This window comes from Aedes aegypti, chromosome 3 (genome assembly GCF_002204515.2).
Source record: "Aedes aegypti strain LVP_AGWG chromosome 3, AaegL5.0 Primary Assembly, whole genome shotgun sequence".
In the NCBI taxonomy this organism is placed as follows: Eukaryota; Metazoa; Arthropoda; class Insecta; order Diptera; family Culicidae; genus Aedes; species Aedes aegypti.
In genome coordinates this window covers 319,133,672-319,152,135 of record NC_035109.1, presented here as the reverse complement: position 1 = coordinate 319,152,135, position 18,464 = coordinate 319,133,672, and the positions used below count along the sequence as shown (strand labels likewise).

At 39.6% G+C, this 18,464-nt stretch overlaps 1 protein-coding gene across 2 annotated transcripts in view; it reads right to left on the bottom strand.

Annotated features, from left to right (window-relative positions):
• The window catches only part of LOC110677715, a 30,443-nt gene extending 17,467 nt beyond the window's left edge, over nt 1-12,976 (bottom strand). For both annotated transcript variants that reach the window (XM_021848870.1, XM_021848871.1), the window contains exon 1: nt 12,063-12,976. In XM_021848870.1, coding sequence (XP_021704562.1) covers nt 12,063-12,633 — 571 coding nt within the window. In that variant the 5' untranslated portion in view covers nt 12,634-12,976. The remainder of the gene's footprint in view (nt 1-12,062) is intronic.
• Between the last annotated feature and the right edge of the window lie 5,488 nt (nt 12,977-18,464).

The following is an 18,464-nucleotide window of genomic DNA, read 5'->3' as shown; positions in this document are numbered from 1 at the left end:
GCTTAGAACGAGCAGAAACCTAAAGCGGTTGAAAAGCACGTACAGGATAATGTGCTTAAGAGTAGCAAGTGCATACCGGACGGTATCTAAAGAGGCCGTGTGCATCATAGCCGGGATGACGCCCATCGGACTCATCATCAAGGAAGATGTTCAACGCTTTAACCGAAGGGGTACCAGAGGAGTCCGCGACACGTGTAAAGAGGAAACGCTTAGAAGCTGGCAGCAGGAATGGGATAACTCCACTAAGGGTAGATGGACCCATCGGCTTATACCAAATGTGTCGGATTGGTATGGTAGAAACCATGGGGAAGTGAACTTCCACCTGACGCAGTTTCTGTCAGGACATGGTTGCTATAGACAGTACCTGCATAGGTTCGGGCACTTAGAATCTCCTGCGTGCGCCAATTGTGCTGGTGTGGAGGCAACAGCGGAGCATGTCGTGTTCGATTGCCCCCGTTTCATTGTTGTGAGAGGTCGCATGCTCACTACATGCGGAGGGGACACGTCCCCCGACAATATAATAGAGAGAATGTGTGCGGATGCCGAGTGCTGGAATGTAGTAACTACGGCTGTCACTCACATTATGTTAGAATTGCAGCGCCTATGGCGCGCCGCCCAAGAGTTGGCTGAAGAGGATTAGCCCTGCCGAGGCTGGTCCCTTGTAACATTGTTAAGTCGGCTAGGAGAAGCAGTTTGCCTAGGCTACTTCTGCTACACGTGTTGTGCTATATGCACAGGCCGCTCCCCGAAGAAATGCCGTAAGGTGGTTCCGGGGAGATAAGAATCTGAGGCCAAGGGTTATGTCGATGCACTTGAGCAATTCTAAAAGAATTGCTCAAGCACAGTGCATAGGCTGGCCTTAGCGGGTCGTCGTTGGTGCGTCATCCCCGCATTCCCTGAGTTACCTTCTCAGGGGATCTGTTAGCAGATTTCCCCCTTGTAAAAAACAAAAAAAGGCCGTTTTTGAAAGCGTCTTCAGCCACGATGATTTCCTTGCTGGGGTCGAAGTGTGTCAGCAAGAGGTTGGAGACCAGGATGGACTTGAACCGATCGAACGACTTTTGACAATCGGGAGTCCATTTCCAAACAGCAGCGCAAGCTTTTTCATCTGGCCAACGAACCGACCGTAGTGATTTCTAGCGATTAGAATTTCGTCCAGATATGGCTTGATACCAGCAATGCCGTCAACCATGCTGTCCATGATCCGCTGGAATGTTCCAGGTGTAGATTTGATGCTGGGTGGCAGTCAGTTGTACTGGAACAGATCCTTGTGAGTGCCAGTTCGGCAAAGATCTCGTCCGGTTGTGGCTGTGGATGACAATCTGACTCGAGTGCGCCGTTGAGACTTGTGGGGAACTCACCACACATGCGAACATAGACATCGGATTTGCGAACCACAACTATTGGACCATTCGGTTTGTCGAACTGCTTCGATGGCTTCTTTTCGGATGAGGAGCAGTAACCTTCCATGTGGCCTTTCCGCTTGCACTTCGCACAGGTATGTGAATAGTAGGGGCACTCCTTGATGAAATCTAGATCCCCATAGAATCAGCAAGGTGTATTCGGCTTGCTCTCCTTCCGAGTGGAAGTGCGATGAAAGATTGCGTTGACATTGGACTTGTCCCCACAACCTTTCTCGATCATCTGCTTGTCTTGCTTGAGATTGATGATGCGGTTGCACTCCTCAACCAGGTTTTTAGGCTTCGGCGGGTGGCGCATTTTCTTCAGCTTGCCGATGAGCCTGGTTCGGATGTCGGAATCGCGGGGTGACTAGAAATCGCATACAAACCTGACCGTTTTAACCTTCCAGTCGTCGCGCGGTTTGCCACCGTCAGAACCACCGCGCTGCTGTTGTGATCGAAAAGCGAGGTTTTTTCAGAGGTGTTATACAAAATACAACAAGTGAAGTGTTAAATTAGTCGCTGGATAGCTTTTCGATATGGGACGGTTCACAGTGCTTGTTGACCGACGCAACGTACGAGGAAAAGTCGTCGGCATCGTTCTTGATATATTGAAGACACTGGTAGCGAGCGTTGAAGAGGGACTATTGGCGTCCGAACAGCTTCTTCAGCTTCTTGACGGTGTCTTCGAAGGCGAAATCACCTGGGTGATTCGGCAGAACACTGCTCACGTAGCGTTTGTGAAATTGCGTTCCGATTTTCCGCAGAAGCAGCCTGACCTTCGCCTTGTCGTCCAACTGACTGCCGTCCTCCTTGAAGACGTCCTCGTCCCGGGCGTACCACGAATGAGGAAGTGTTCAACCTCGTACCGAAACTCTTCGATTCCGGTGGAGAGTGACTTCACTATTTTCTCGCTTCCAAATTGATTGCGGTTGCTTTCTGCAGTTGCTGGTTTGCGATGAGATCAGACAGCCGGAGAATCGCTTGGTTCAGATCTTGGTTGAACATTCTTGATTTCGTGACGGCTTGAGGGTTTCAGTGGTAGAACAGGAACAATAACTTGAACAGGAACAAAACATGACATAAACGTTGTTTCCGGGAATGGCAGGAACTTTTCGCTCGTCGTCAGAATTTGTTACGTTCTGGTAGTTAGAATGTACTTGTTACGTTTAGGAGAAAGTTTTATTTGCGACGGATCTATCTGGTGATTGTAACAGAACTGACTGAAAATTTTCAGTTTGTTAGTTTTGTTTGCTGGTTTTAGGTGATGGTGGGGCATCCCCACATTCCTTGAGTGCAAATACCAGCGAGTCCTAATCTGTCAAGTTTAACTAGTCTTTTAGCAATTGAACCTACAAACATCCATGATAGTTAATCAAAAGCCAACTCACCAAATTATTGATTACTAAAATTTGTTGTGCTGACATTTTTAATAAACTAAATTGCAGTTCTTCAGTACAGAACGCTGAAAAATCAACAAGTTTCTACTGAAACTCAGCTATTTGATCTGTTGATAATAATAGCTTGACAAATTTCAGCAAAAAAAAAAAATGTTTGTGGTTTTTTAAGGCTCAAGAATCCATCATTCAATCATCAGCAATCATCAAAAATGAAAAACCAGTTTTTTCACTCAAATTTATAGATCTCCTCATGCAAATCTATCACTGCATTACATATTACTAGGGTTACCATATTTGATCTCACCAGAAAGAGTACATTTTTTCAACTCTGTAAAAGAGTACTAAAGAGTACATTCAGCCAAAATTGGAAATGCACTTTTTACTAATGCGTTCGTTTTTTTTTCTATCTTTATTAACGAGATTTTTAGTCCTGGGCTAGTTCATCTCGGGACCAACGGCTTTACTTCCCTTCCGAAGAAAGTCGTTACTGTAATTTTTAGTGACTATGTCGGGGATGGGATTCGATCCCAGGTCCTCGGCGTGAGAGGCGTGTGTTCTAACCACTACACCAGGTCCGTCCCCTAATGTGTTCGTTTTAATTTCCTAGATTTTACCATTTTTATTTATTTGAAGTTTTTATCGCATTAATTGACTAATCGACCACTAAAGATTGCAATGAAATAATAATAAATAGATTTTGTACTTATTGCGCCTTTCATACCTGAATAAAGCAAACAATTGTCAGATTTATATTCAAAGACAAATTCCCTACATTTCAATCACTGTAAGGTTTGTCTGGGAGACACAATTCCTAAATTTTCATTACCAATTTCACGAAATTTGGTCTTAATATAATTGATGTAAATTTATTCATGATCACGCTTATCTATATAAATAAAAATAGAGTGGTGTTTGTATGTCACGAAATGGCTTGAGAACGGCTCGACAGATTAGAATGATTCTTCCATAGTTATATTCCTAAAGTGTTCCGACGTGTTTGTGTATATAAAACGCAAAGGATATTTAACGGGAAAGTTGAAAAACAGAAGTGAACGGAACTTCCATTTTGCACGGAGCGTTCCATGGCGTTTTTCAACAGCCTACTTGATGGCAAGACGAAGTTTGCCGGGACCACTAGTTATACATAAAGCTGTTTAACTTTTTGTAATATTATGGTCTATCAAATATTTTTAGCGAGAATGTTCTTAACCAAATGTAGAAACATTTATGTGTGTGAAGGAAACAGGAGAACTGAACAAAGCGAATTTTTAAAGCTTGGATCTGAAAAGAATCTCAAGTATTACGAAGCAAGATTTGGTTATCCATTATCGTACAACATTAAAATATGTTTCGAAAAGTGAATCAGTTTTCTAAAATAATGCGGAGATCGGCAATCGTCAGTAATATCTGGAAAAGAGTACAACTGGCCCGTTTAGCAAAAAAGAATAGTACACATATTTTTAAGGCAGAAAAGAGTACATGTACTCTAAAAAGAGTACGTCTGGTAACCCTACATATTACGAGTGCAATGCAATGATAGATTTCTGTTAACATTGCTTCGATTTTGAGCAAAAAAAACTAGTTTTGAAAATTCATAATACGATGATGATTATTTTCCTCTTAAACTGCTCAAAGTTAGATAATTATCATTTCGTTTGTTCTCGTGCTGTTTAATTTTATTACCTTCATCTAGCCTTCACAGCGCATCTAATGTAAAACAAAGCATCCCTCGTTATTCGCGCATCTTATTCGTCATTCCCTTGTTGCGAAGCGCCAATCATTGCGATTAGTTCATGAGGCCGTAATTTTACTGTCTTTACTCGCACATGAACCCTTTCCTTCAATTTTTTAGGTTATGTTGGGTTGTATCCGAGTGCGCCGACATTGGTGCGACTGTTGGACACAAAGTGATTCGCTTGCCATAGGTATGACCTCATTTTCTGCGTCTTGTCTAGTCTGCCGCGCCGCCGCCAATACATGAAAATTTCCCGCGTTGACTTGGTTTATCCATCCAAGCATCTACAGCCAGTATGGTGGTTTCGTTACACACCACTTATTGTTGTTTTATTTTTCGAGAATGTTGCCGGGTCTGCTGCCGCATGTGTCGCTGTTCTGTTGTGTAAACATTACACCACCACTACCACTGCGTGCGGTTATTTAAATTGGCCAAATTGTGCAACAGAGGTATGTGCTGGCAGGCCGGTTCAGAAGCGTCACCCACACCAACGTGCATTGGATGTGTGTTTGTCCAAGTGCAGCAAAGTATCGATTCATGCAAGTCTCGAAACATGCTGTGGGGAATCAGGAGCGCAATATGTAATACGGCAAAGCATCCCATTTCACTAGAAATGTGTTGCGTTTTTCAAACTTGAATGGGCTAATCTCAGTTAATAAACTTTGATAAGTTGATAAGCTGCATAGTAACGAAACGTGTTCTAATGCTGCTAGATATTATTATCATGATTGCACTTATGGTTGTAATCATAGCACTCACCGAATATAGACTTCATAAATTCATAACTCAGAAAATAGGTCAGCTTTCTATAACTTGATGTTCTGTACCTCAATATCGAGTTACAGAATCATCAAATCAAATTTTAGGATTTTCATGATTAAACATCGATGGTCTTTTGAACCTTGAAAGAATGTAATGTAGCCCTATTTGGGTAGCAATAATTTTGAATAATATAATAGGGTCCTAAAGCCATGTCCCAATTTTAGTGCCAAACGCTTAAGTTTAGGCCAAGAACACATATCTACTCAATTTTTTAATGTTTTCCGGTAGTTTGAAGTCCAAAAAACATTTTCTATGTTTATTTTAGATTTTGTCACACCTCTTGGCTTAAACTCAAATTTTGGGTGTATTTTGTTTTCCGTATCCCTTCCGAAATGTCAGATAGGAACAACCCCAGTGTTAAAACTAAAAGCCCTGTGGTGTTTTGGTCAACTAAGCGAACGTCAAACATGATCTCATGTGTCAAGGTTCATTTTTGGACCCGATTTTTAAATAAAAGTTTAAATATGATATAGCCGTTATTTGAGCGGGAAAAAATGCTAAAGTAGTTGCAGTAACATTCTTTTTCGTGTTATTGAATATAAACAAGGTTTCATTAAACATTTTAGGACCCTATTGTTACAAATGTCAATTTGAGTAGAAGGGACGCATTGCATTTCATAAAAAAATAAAACAAATTAATCGGTTTTTCTCGGCAGCAAAACAAAATATTGCTGTTTGCATTTGAGGTGCAAATCTTCACTAAACGTCCTCCAAATGCGGTAACACAAAACAATCAAAGGACACCTAGCAACGATCATACAAATCACCGCCGACCTAGCAGGAAAAATGTATCTTTGACGTCGCATTTCTTGTGGAAAATCTTATCGCGTTTGGTGTTCTCGCATTTGATATTTGCATTTCAAACGCACACAGCAATACAAAATGATCTGTGTCTACTGCAAACTTGTTTATTTCGTCTATATGTTGAATTTTGTTGAAGCAGGATGGCTAGTGAATATCAGATTTCAAATTCCCGGTTTTTCGGTTCGATATTAAAAAAAAAATCTCGGTCGTAGATAAGAATATACAGAATTGGCCATTTGCAATTTTTCAAACAATCGATTGTAATGAAAATTTTTCGACATATTTTTGCGATCGATAACAATGTTTTTGCAATTTCTCATCGTAATAGGCTGTTTTTCATCACGCCAATCTGTCATGAAACGGCCTAGTTTCCTGCACTGAAGTATGCAGAGTGGGAATAATCATTACGCAACTGAAATCAGTGCTGTAATGATTAATTATGCAACGCTTTCTCATTATGCAACTGTTTTGAGTTGCGTAATGAATCATAACACAACAATTTTTCAGAAATTGTAGAATTATGGTGATTGCATTCCGATACAATTTATGATACCCTCAAGTGGTCCTCTACGAAATTACAATAAATATAATACGTAACTCGTACTGTAAAAATCATTATTCTGCAACTTGTTCCGTAAACTACTATTTTCAAACTAAGAATGGATTAAAGGGCTTATAGCTATTCTGGTGCAAGAGCTCGGTACATGTAGGATTATTTTTGTATTACCCAGGTGTAAATTCAACCATAATTTTCATATCTCTTGATAGATTCAAAAATTATAACGGTTTAAAACAAAACAAAATCAACAAAATTCATCATTAGTGATTAGTGTATAGCAATTAAATAATGTTCTTCAAACTGCTACGTCATATCAAAATCTGCAAATTTTATTAGTACACATATTTTTAATATTGTTGTGTGCGTTTGAAACGCAAATATGAAATGCAGGAACACCAAATGCAGTAAAATTTTCTACAAGAAATGCGGTGTCAAAGATAAATTTTTTTGCTAGGTCGGCGGTGATTTTGAAAATCGTTGCTAGGTGTCTTTTTATTGTTTTGTGTTACCGCATTTGGAGCACATTTAAGCCTGATTCGCTGCTGACAAGTAATTTCTTGGCCTATCTTGATGCATGGGGAATTCCTGTAAGGAATCGAACAAGGAAACGCTTTCTTCTGATCGTAGTACGCAGTTGAAAAGAGATGCCAGTTCAACCGGGAGACGCTGTAGAAAATTTCTGCAAGGAATCGGTGAGAAATTTCTTTAGCGATTCCTGTTCAGCAGCAAATCAGGCTTTAGTCAAGATTTGCATCTCAAAAGCAAACAGCAATATGAGATTTTACAGGATACGTGTTTGAAGTAAGTTTTAGTGACCCTGTGCTTGAAATAAGTTCTAGTGACCCTGAACTTTTGCACGGTACACCATACATATAAGTTAAAAAAATCAATATTCATGTATGACTACAATAACTTTTGAAGTCGTGAAAAATCCTCATAAGGATTAAATTAAGATTATTTCTTTAAAAAAAAAAATATTCACACAAGAAATAACCAAAAGTACCAAGAATAGGAACCGGAAGCCTACCAGCCTGTTTCAAATAAGTCATATCCTAGTTCGAACTTAGGGATCAATGCTTATTATTATAGCCGCTTGAAATAGGTTAATATCACTTAAATTTAGGATGAAATCAGATTATTATACTTGATGACCTTAAACAAGTGCCAAGCAAACTATTTTTTCAGTTGCAAAAACATGGCCAAGTTATTTGTAGGCCAGACACTAAAATAAAGAATTTTGCCGGTAGTAATTGGAATTCCCCTATATGTCCCGGTTTTCTCCCGGTGATATAAAATTCCCGGATATTTCCCGATTTTCCGGTTCGCTGGTCACCCTATTGAAAGCTATTTGTGATCAACGAAATGTGATTTTTTGACCATTTATAGGAAGTAATTTTCCACGCATCGAGATAGCCGTTTGTCAACGGCAAACCAGACTTAAGGGAAAGTTGACCGTACTGTTGAGTTGAGTTTTGGAAGCATTAGGAGAAATCTTCCATTTTTGCAAGTATGAAGAAAAAATATCCAAACTTTTTTGCAATCGACTACAGATGACACGCAGGCTTCGTCCTTTGGCGGAGAGGCCTGTGTCATCCGTAAACAAAGATGTTTGACATCCCTGAGGTAACTCAGGTAAGTCAGATGTGAAAATATTGTATAATTATGGATGAATTGATGTAAACATCAGGTCACTGTCATAGCAACCTGGTTCAAATGCTACACTCTCCAAATAAACACACTGCAAACCGGGTGTTTCTTCGGATAAGTTGGGATATGTGCTCATGTCAATCCGTTTTCCTCTTATAGTTCAAATATTTCGTATGTCCAGCGAGTGTATTATTAGGTAAAGAACGCATATAAATGAAAAAATGCGTTTCGGTCATATTGGCGCTTACGTCGACTATGTGAATATGTGCAGTGTAATTTCATATCGTTTTGAAATGGTGTACAACATTTTCATCTGTGCCTTTGTGTGCTTTAGCAAATTCTGCTACGTGTTCTTCAAAACGTTTGTTGAGTTTGAGTTAAACGGACACTCAACAAAAGCTTAAAACGTTTTTTTGTCCTATGTAAATTTTTTTTACAGTGATCGCATGTAATTTTGTAAACGAAAGGTTCGCAGCCGTGCGCGCGAATAACTTTGTTTAAATTTTTCTGTCACTGTTCCGCGTTTTTTATTTTTTAAATTCGACCGGAGAGACTCTAAGATACATGTTTTCTAATAAAACAATTGTGGCGGCAAAACTTTCAAACGGCTGGTAATGCTATGCCCCCCAGAAGATAATTAAAAAAAAAAAATGGAGTGATTTCTGTGGTTTAGCTGTACTATTCCGGGAGATTGGCGTTAGTCTAAGTACCATAATTAACTGTGAAATATTCAATTTTGGAGCAAAGAGGATTTACTCGATAGTGCGATTTGCTTGTGTGGAAATGTAAAGGAAAAAGTGATTTTGAAAGATTCGATAGAATTCGATGCATCACTACATGACAACGCAACGTGTGCATCGGCAAAAAGGAACTGGAGCTTAAGTACACCCGATTCTATTTTTGCACGGATTTTTTTTACACGGCAGTGCAAAAAAAGTTTCCATATATTTTTTTCCGCCAAAACCTTATTTTTGCATGAAACGTCGAGAAATTGTGTTACTTTTTTTGCACGGTTTTTGAAATTTTGAACTGAAAGCTTTTTTTGCACGGTACGCATCCCCCGTGCAAAAACAGAATCGGGTGTACCTCACAGGAGATACGAATTTGTAAGTTTTAGTTTACTGGTTGAGATCCTTCCGACAAAGATTAATACTATCATTAAATTCAATTTAACTAGCTGCGTAAAATTTTGACAAATGTTGAAGTGTTTAAGGGGCTAAATAATTGCTATGTTACGGTCGAGGGATCAATTTCTTTTCGTTTCAGCGAGTGATCAATGGCGCTTTAGTCTAGGCTTTTCCAGCCAGGATACGAGGAAGCTTTTCAATATTGGCTGTGCAAGCGCTTAGATAGATATATAGATAGTGATCGCATGTAATTTTGTAAACGCCTGATTTACATAAACTGTCAAAAAGTTTTTTTTTAACTTAGGAGAGTTTGGAGTTAGTTCTTTTCACTAGTAAAAACTAACTCAAAACTAAACCTTCGAAGGATTGGGCATAGCTTTTTATAATTATTGTTTCATCGTTATAATTTACAGCGATACATTTGAGTGATGATTGTTCTTGTACTAGAGTAGTAAGTGAACGTCTGTATGTTTTCGTGTTCTTTTGTCGATAAGTTTCATAAATTTGATCAAGTTCTTCTACCAGTTTCGCTGAGGGGGATTGTCTGCTTCCGATGTATCAAGTGTGATAAAAAGAAGACATTTTGTGTTGATTTGTGTTCGTTGAGTGTTAGTTAATTTACTATTGATTTCAATTATGAGTGATGATTGTTCCTTTAAAATAATTAAGTCCGAGAAAGGCAATTTGTTATCATGTTCTACTTCGTAAGTGAATTCAATGTTTTTGTGAGTATTTTTAATTGTTTCCAAAGTTTGAGCTAATCTAAGACGAAATAAAGACTTCTATGTTCCTTACAGTTGCGCAAAAGTTTATGGCACATAAGGTCTTAGAGCAAAATCTAGAATCCCGTGAAAAGTGTACTGTGATTTGTCAAAGTTGGGTACCTTTTGCAGTACCAAGGGATCAAATGCAGTACTAGAAGTGGTACCCAATCTGAACCCGACTTCTATGTCTCTACTCGACTCTGGGGAAACTAACAATACTGAAAACACCATCAACGTATCTCCGCCAGATTTCAGGAAGCTGGTTATTTTGTTTTGAACATTTTTATAAATTTGCCATAAAAAATGTCACTTAAAAATGGAGAAAGAGGGTTTCCCATTGGGGCTGCATTTAACTATTTGTAATTTCCATCTTTGAAGGAAAAATAGTTCTCTTTCATGCAAAGTTTAGTCAATACATCAAATGCACAAACTTATTTTATCCAATTTGTGCCTTCATTTTGACTAAGTAACCAATCTTCTAATAGGCTTTTGCCTTCTTTAACAGCAATGTTAGGGACTAAAGGTTTTTCATCAAAGGAAACTAAAACTTCACATTCGGTTGTATTAAGATTCTTTTGCAAAAAAAATATGATGTGTTAAAGTTCAATTATCTAATGTTTTTTCTCGAACTACGCTTTGCATGTGAGCTAGAAATTATTTCTTCGCGAATCAAAGGTTTATAATTTGGGGATTTTTCACTTTTACTCAGTGATTTACACCAGAATATGCTGTTTATGATTCTAAAACCAATCGGACATTAGTTGAGTAGAAAATAATAGCGTGAATTCAGCATGATTCAATTTGATTGCTACTTGTAACAACTTCCGATAAACTCTTTGCTCCACGACAAACAAACGATATGCGCGCTTAATGAGGTGTTGAATTCAGGCTGCTGTGATGGTTTATTTCCTTATCCTTATCTATGAGTCAATATTAAGTAACGGGATATCGACTCGTGAAGGTTTGACTGTATGAATCAAAGCTAAGACGAAAACGACGGAACGTACACTGAAACTATTATACAAGTTTGATCAACGTGTTTCACTTATGAATTTTCACTAATTGTAAAACACATCATTTGATAGTGTGGAACCAGTCGCTATCAAGAATCCAAATCCAATTGTGAAACACGTTAATTTACAGATGCTTGAAAACTTTTTTGTAGTGACAATTAGTGATGATTAGTATGATTTGCAGATTTCAGGCACCCATTACGGGTGTCCGGTTTCTCCAAAAATAACTGTTATTCAACATGTCACGCGTTAATGGCAAACGTGAGTCCTTGTCATGATAGGCAAACTAGTTCTACTAGTGATGGATATCGCCATTGTAAAAGACATTCAAATCATTTGTGAAAGACTGTATCGAACCAATGTCAATTCGACACGACAAATCCACGGTGAAAATAATGTGGATCAAACGTGTGGAATATTTTCAGTGTATGATGTCGCTGATACATGCTTTATTTTTCTCACAGATAACTGGTTGTTGTAGCGCTCTGATCAATAATATGGTTTCGTTTGATTCATTATAAGTATCCTTCTCTCTCTCACTGAACCACATCTGGGGGCACCAATCACAATTTTTATCCGAATAGACACTTTTCCGTAAATAACCGTGAACTCCGAGGTATATTCATGAAAACATCTATATTGTACAGTGTCAGCCTGGTACTTCAGTCTTATACAGCGTCAGCATGATTTTTAATCATATTTTATTCTGAAAAATGACCCTTAGTTGATTCATAACTGAGGAGTGACTTGTATTCTATCCGCAGTGGACATCTCACCCCCGGTTCTCTTACCTGCATCGTTTGGTTGCTCCAGCCAAGTCTTTCGCCGTTTGCAATTTGCTTCCACTTCCTCGCTGCACTCTTTTCGTTTTCGTAAGTGTTGTTGGTGCTGCTGTTGCTGGTAGTTTTCCACTTGGGCCATCCCGCCACAGTCCATCGAATAAGAATCGTCGACCGCCACCGGACGGGTCGACGAATCCAATAAGACACCACCAACACCATTACTGCCGTTGATGACACGATGGGCATCAACGGCGGCGGGTGGCGTTGTTCCCGCCGCTTGCTCTGTTGACATCAGCTTTGGCATCGGATTGGCCGGCGGCACGTATCCGTAATAACCGTTAGAGCTTCCATGATGCTGCCGGTTGCCATGAAGCAACGGCTGTCCACTGAAGGGACTACTTCCGGTTGAGGTGGACAGCATTGCTGCTGCAACTGGGTTGTTACGTCGGCAAACCAATGCGGTGGGGGAAGCTGCTGCTGGGGCTGGTGCGAAAAGCAAGTTCTCGTTTTTGTAAAACGTTACACCTTGATCGCTGTCTAGTGGCAAGTAGGACGCGTTACTGTAACTGGAAAATACCATGGCACTCTGAGATTGATGTCCCAATTCGGTTGCAGCGTCGCCACTTTAAGCTATCCCAAACTAAATCCCGTTAAAATGCGTGTTGGGGGTGGTGGTGGAAATCTAGTAGTCATCGACCGCCACGGAACGACGGCACGGAAAACACACGCGTGGGGAACGAATGATATTAAAAATAGATCAATTAAATGTCAGTGATGATATACAGCACTGCTGCGAGTGGCTTCGGTTTTCCTTCCGTTGCGGCGATTGGTTCGATGTATCACTTCACTGGTGCCGCTCTATCACCGAACTGACGTCCGTTCGAGTCGAATATCACCACCGTACTAACTAGTACTACTCTAACTTACGGCGTTACTACGTGCAGAAAACATTAACTGACCACCAGCAAGCAGAAAGTAAACGAACTCGTATGTATTTCGCATTTGGCGCGTGTATTCGATTTGAGATTGTAGTGGTGAAATCTGAACACGTTCGCTTAGGGAGGGTGGTACAAAATACTATATATCTTCATGCGGTTAACCCCAAAAAGGCGTGGACCAGTTTGTTACTCTCTTTTGCCTATATCTTTTGACCCAATAGATCTATCTCTACCTGCATGAGTATGAGCATGAGGCCGAGGGCATAGTAACGCGATGCGTCAAGCAGCGCGTGACGCGTTTTTGTAAGATTTTCAGATAGGCGTTGTGTGACGCGATATATGACATAGTGACGCGTTTTGAATCGCTTGGGGCACAGCTACATAATCGAATATCCGCCAGAAAAATCAAAGAAATAGATGTTTTAGCAAGCCAGCTTAACATTTTTTATCATTAACAACATTTTAACTAAATAAAAATAGAATTCAGGCTGGTCATTAATCACGTACCTACGACTATTTTGACTATTCTCCCATGGTAAGATTTTTGTACGGAAATAAAAAAAATAATGCCGAGTATGACCTATCAACAAACATGGGGGTCTGTCCCATAAAACTTTATCAAAGTTTCAGTCACTTGTAGCTGATGCGCCACTTGGTGTCCCATGATTCTTATTCTGGTTCCGGGTCATTTGGCCGAATGCCGTTTGGCCGAACGCCATTTGGCCGAAAGGGTCATTTGGCCGAATGCCATTTGGCCGAATGCCGTTTGGCCGAAATTGAAAACAATAGATGATAGTTAATAGTTAGCATGATTTTTTAATGAATGTCAAAGCTAAATTTCAAAGAAAAATTTATTTTTAAAGATGGACATATCATCATGTATGTACAGCTCTTTAGTATTAGTTCAAGAAATAGTCAATGCTGAAAGAAGAACATCCTAAATGAAAGCAATTATTAACTTCTCTGCTAGCGGTAATAGTAGCCAGCAGAGGTTTTCGCATTGCGTTTGACTGTAATTAAAAGACAGTTTAAGACTTATTCGTCCTTCTGTAGCATCGGTTCGCTTCAATGCTTCGAATCGTATTAAGCGATTCTATTCATAGTTCTAGCAAAAACGAAATTTGGCTTCTTCTTTTCTCGACGGAGAAACAGTGAGCCTATTTGACGTTCACTGAAACGTTTGATATATTGATATACCAAAGCAACGATGCATTAACTCTGCATTAACTTGGAGGAAAATGGAATCTTACCTATTTAAGTTAACCCTTTTGCAAAAAAATGTTTTAATAAGACTCTTCATGAGCGTATTATAAGCCATAACTCCAAAAAACTATGAAAAATATTCAAATATGAAAGAACAGCCTATGATCAAAAGAAGGAAAAATCTCCAATAAAAATTAAAACAAGTGTAATGCAAATAATTGTTATATCAGTATAACTACAAAGAACTGCCGATAATTTAGAGAAGGTAAAATTCCCATTAAAAATATAAGATTTATTATTGCCAATAGTAATGGAACCAGTACAAATCGAAAGAATAGCAATAGTAAACCTAGCACACCGTTGGTAATCCAGAAACGAACCAACCATCGGCTTAGAGTCTTGACGCGAGTTCAAAACTTCGTCCTGAATTAACAAATCGTTTTAATTATTCTCTTGGAGCACTAATATAGCGACAAATATGACGTTCGGCCACATTATCAAAATCAACGAATGAATTACCTGATTAGTTATTGGGCCACACTTATGACTCCTACTTACCAGCGTTTAAGCAAATTTTTTTCGTGATTCGGCCAAACGGCATTCGGCCAAATGACCCGTTCGGCCAAATGGCATTCGGCCAAATGACCCGTTCGGCCAAATGGCATTCGGCCAAATGGCGTTCGGCCAAACGACATTCGGCCAAACGGCGTTCGGCCAAATGGCCGGACACCCTTATTCTTACATCATGCGACCTGCAGTAGTACCAAATTCCACTGAAACCTGTCTCCAGAAATTGTACACGATGGTCCTGCTTCTATACACATACTTCACGATAAGCTTTTTAGCTAACAAAAACTTAAAGTTTTTGCAACGAACGCCATCATAAACAAAATGAAACAGCATCGGACGCGCGTGAAACCACTTCACGGAATGGTTCGACGCGACTGCACGCGCATCGCATCGCGTTCACTTTGTCATGTATACGCGCTGCACCATGCGTTTTGCATTGACGCCTGCCAGAACTGTTCAGACGCAAACGCGTCGCGTTGCGCATCGCTTGACGCGCGGCGTAACTATGCCCTCGGCCTGAGCATGATTGACCGCCCGCAGATGCTACTCCGTTATTGCAAGAACAGCTGTACTTACACAGGGAACCAACAGACACTACTCGGGATCAGTAGCATCCTCAATGTGTAAGTACTGGTGCTCTCATTATTATAATAAACAATAACGGCGCCGGCTGCGTTCGAATGCAGGTCAATTTCAGAATGGGAGGGAAATGTTGACGTGTTACTTGCTTTATGGAAGCCGAGGAGTCCTCTGCACTTCCACAAGTAAACACTGGCAGCTTGGATATGGGGGAGGGATTCGTTTTGGTAAACGATAAATATATAATTTGAAGTGAATGCGCCTAACCGGATTCGCGATATTACTCGATAAACGCATTGAACGCCGAACAAGTGTTCGTCACTCGTCCCCATAGGAGCAAGCGACAAGATCAAAGGATCAAACACTACTAACGCGTTCCGCGACCCGAGACACTATTCCACCGTGCTACGCGAGCGGCGCGCAACACGATTGATCCTGCTCTCATCACCTGCCCCCGTAGGAGCAAGCGTCAAGGTCAAAAGGTCAAACAGAACTAGCGGACCGATTCATTTTTTCACTTTTTCCACCGACGCGCGACATGTTTGATCCTGCTCTCATCACTCGCCCCCGTAGGAGCAAGCGTCAAGGTCGAAGGATCAAACAGAACTCCCAATAGATCTGTCTCTACCTGCAACCATATACATAGTTTTGACAAAATTAATGGTCAGGTCTATCCTCGCTGTCTCCCTCCTCAGAGGCACGAAGGCTTCCACCATTGACCTGCGATCGATTCCAATAAGGTCAATCCGCATAGCCAAGGAGCTTATGCGACCGTGTAATGATAGTGCCGTTTCTCTGCATGCTAGACCATCTAATAGTTCCATCGGAAAACCATGTTCAGACATTATCTGCCACAGCTCATTTATCTTCACTGCCTTGAATTCAATAAACATAGTCTGCAAGTTTTACCCCCGGAATTTATCCAAGATCTTTCTGTTCCGTTGTCGAGAGCTCCTCACGAAAACCAGCCTGATATTTGCCGACGAAGGACTCCTCGAGCGGTCTGCTGAACAGGATGCGTGACAGTGTTTTGAACGTCGAATTCAGTAGGTTAATCCCGCTGTAATTGTCGCACTCCAGTATGTGATCTTTATTGTAGATTAGACGCAGCAGGCCAACCAACCAATCAGTAGGCATTTCTTCGTTCTCTCCTCACACCTTCAGAAGTACTAGATTTGGAACAACTGGTAAAGCTGCTCATTTCCGTGCTTGAGAAGCCAGGACCGGGACCTCGTCCTATCCAGCAGGCTTACAGTTCTTCAGCTCCAGCAATGGGACCGGGAGCACACTCTTTTGGTGCTGCGCTCTTACCGCTACGGCCCAAAACTAGTTTTAGGTAAAAATGGTTTTCTCCAATTTGTTCTTCACTTCACCAAAAACAAAAAATAAATCATTGTTTGACCATAACTGAATGGTTACTCAACCGATTACAAATCTTTTTGCATGCTTTTGTAGCTAATTAAGTTGTCTTCAATGTGGGTTGATTCAAAAATCGTTTTGACGTAGTATTCAACAAAATAGATTCATAAACGTTATTTTTGTCCCATAAAACGTAAAATTTATCTGTATTGTTTAATTTTTCGCCGGTAATTACATGTTTACAATTTAATTGAAATTTGTAAAGCATCTTATGGTAACTATGAGTTGAATAGTATACATATGGTCGGCGTTAAGTCAGAGAGGACCAAGTACAAGATTTGGGAAAATTGGATTATTCTATCATTAGATGCAAAATTACCTTACCTCCGTTTCACTTTGATCAGATTTGATGAATGCTGTAAATTGCGAGAGATATGTAACAAATTTACTTTGGATGATCAATAAAAATCGATAAAAGTGTGCAGTCAGAGTGGACCAAGTGCTTATTACCATATCAGCGAAAATGAGTAACGCGCTGAGAAATGCGAGGAAATGAAAAACTTTTCAAGAAATTTGTCAGATTTTTCGACATTGAATGATTCTTCTACTTATCCATCAATAGAAATTTATATTTATTGCTTAATTCGATGCATTTGATTTTGATTTCAGACCATTTAACATATTTGGATGGGTGGTCAGAAATTGCAACAATTTCTGTGCAGACAGAGTGGACCAAGTGTTGAAAAGCAATAAACTGATTGATTGTTGCAATTTTAGAGTCAATTTCAGAGTCCGATAGAAGTTTATAGTAGTTCTATGGTATATGTATGGAATGTGCTAGAACCCGCTTATTGGACCAGCATATTTTGGTCGGTACTCAAGATTTTTACTTGGTCCATTCTGACTGAACACATATTTGAATATTTCTGGTCTTCAATACCCTGACCCTGCAAAACTTTAATTTTCAAGCTATCGTAATGCCATTGATTTCAGTATTAAAGATACGGATTATTGAACAATTTACGATACTGGTGTCGAACGGTCTTCATAATCTGCTTATCTTAGATATATGCAATCAGTTTGACCATGCAAGCATTGAATGATTGTTATTTTTCTAGAAATTGTTCAGTCAGAGTGAACCAACTCACTGAACGGTGGTCTTTAGTTCAGTCAGAGTGGACCAAGTACACATAGTCCATCAGAAAATCGTTCTATCAGAGGTTTGAGTTATGATTTTTTATGATTATCACTTCACATTATATTGTTTGAAAGTAACACAAAAATGTGTAGAAATATTGTTACAAAATTTAAACGAGTTCAAAAATTAAAGAGCGTTAAACTTTAAACCCATTTTTCTCAAAATATGAAAAATGTCACTTGGTCCACTCTGACTTAACGCCGACCATATGTTCAAAACCTGCAAAATATTTGTGTTATAAACTTAATTAAAAATTGCTTCAAAAAAGTGTAGTAAAAATTGTTGCTAAGACCGTTTTTATGGTATTTTTGACTATATCTGTTAAGCACAATATATTGGTAGAAAGAGAACCAAATTATTTTTGAAAGCTTGTAATTGTTTTTTTTTTGATAAAAAGGAAAAAAAATTGGGGTGGGCAATGTCTATTACATTACCGCGGGGTTGACGTAGAACTACGATGATTAATAATTTGATTTGTCATGTGTATGAATTTGTAAGTGTACTAGTTTTGTGTTGTGTTGATCGGATGATGTTTTCAGAAGTTAACTCTTTTTGGACTCATTT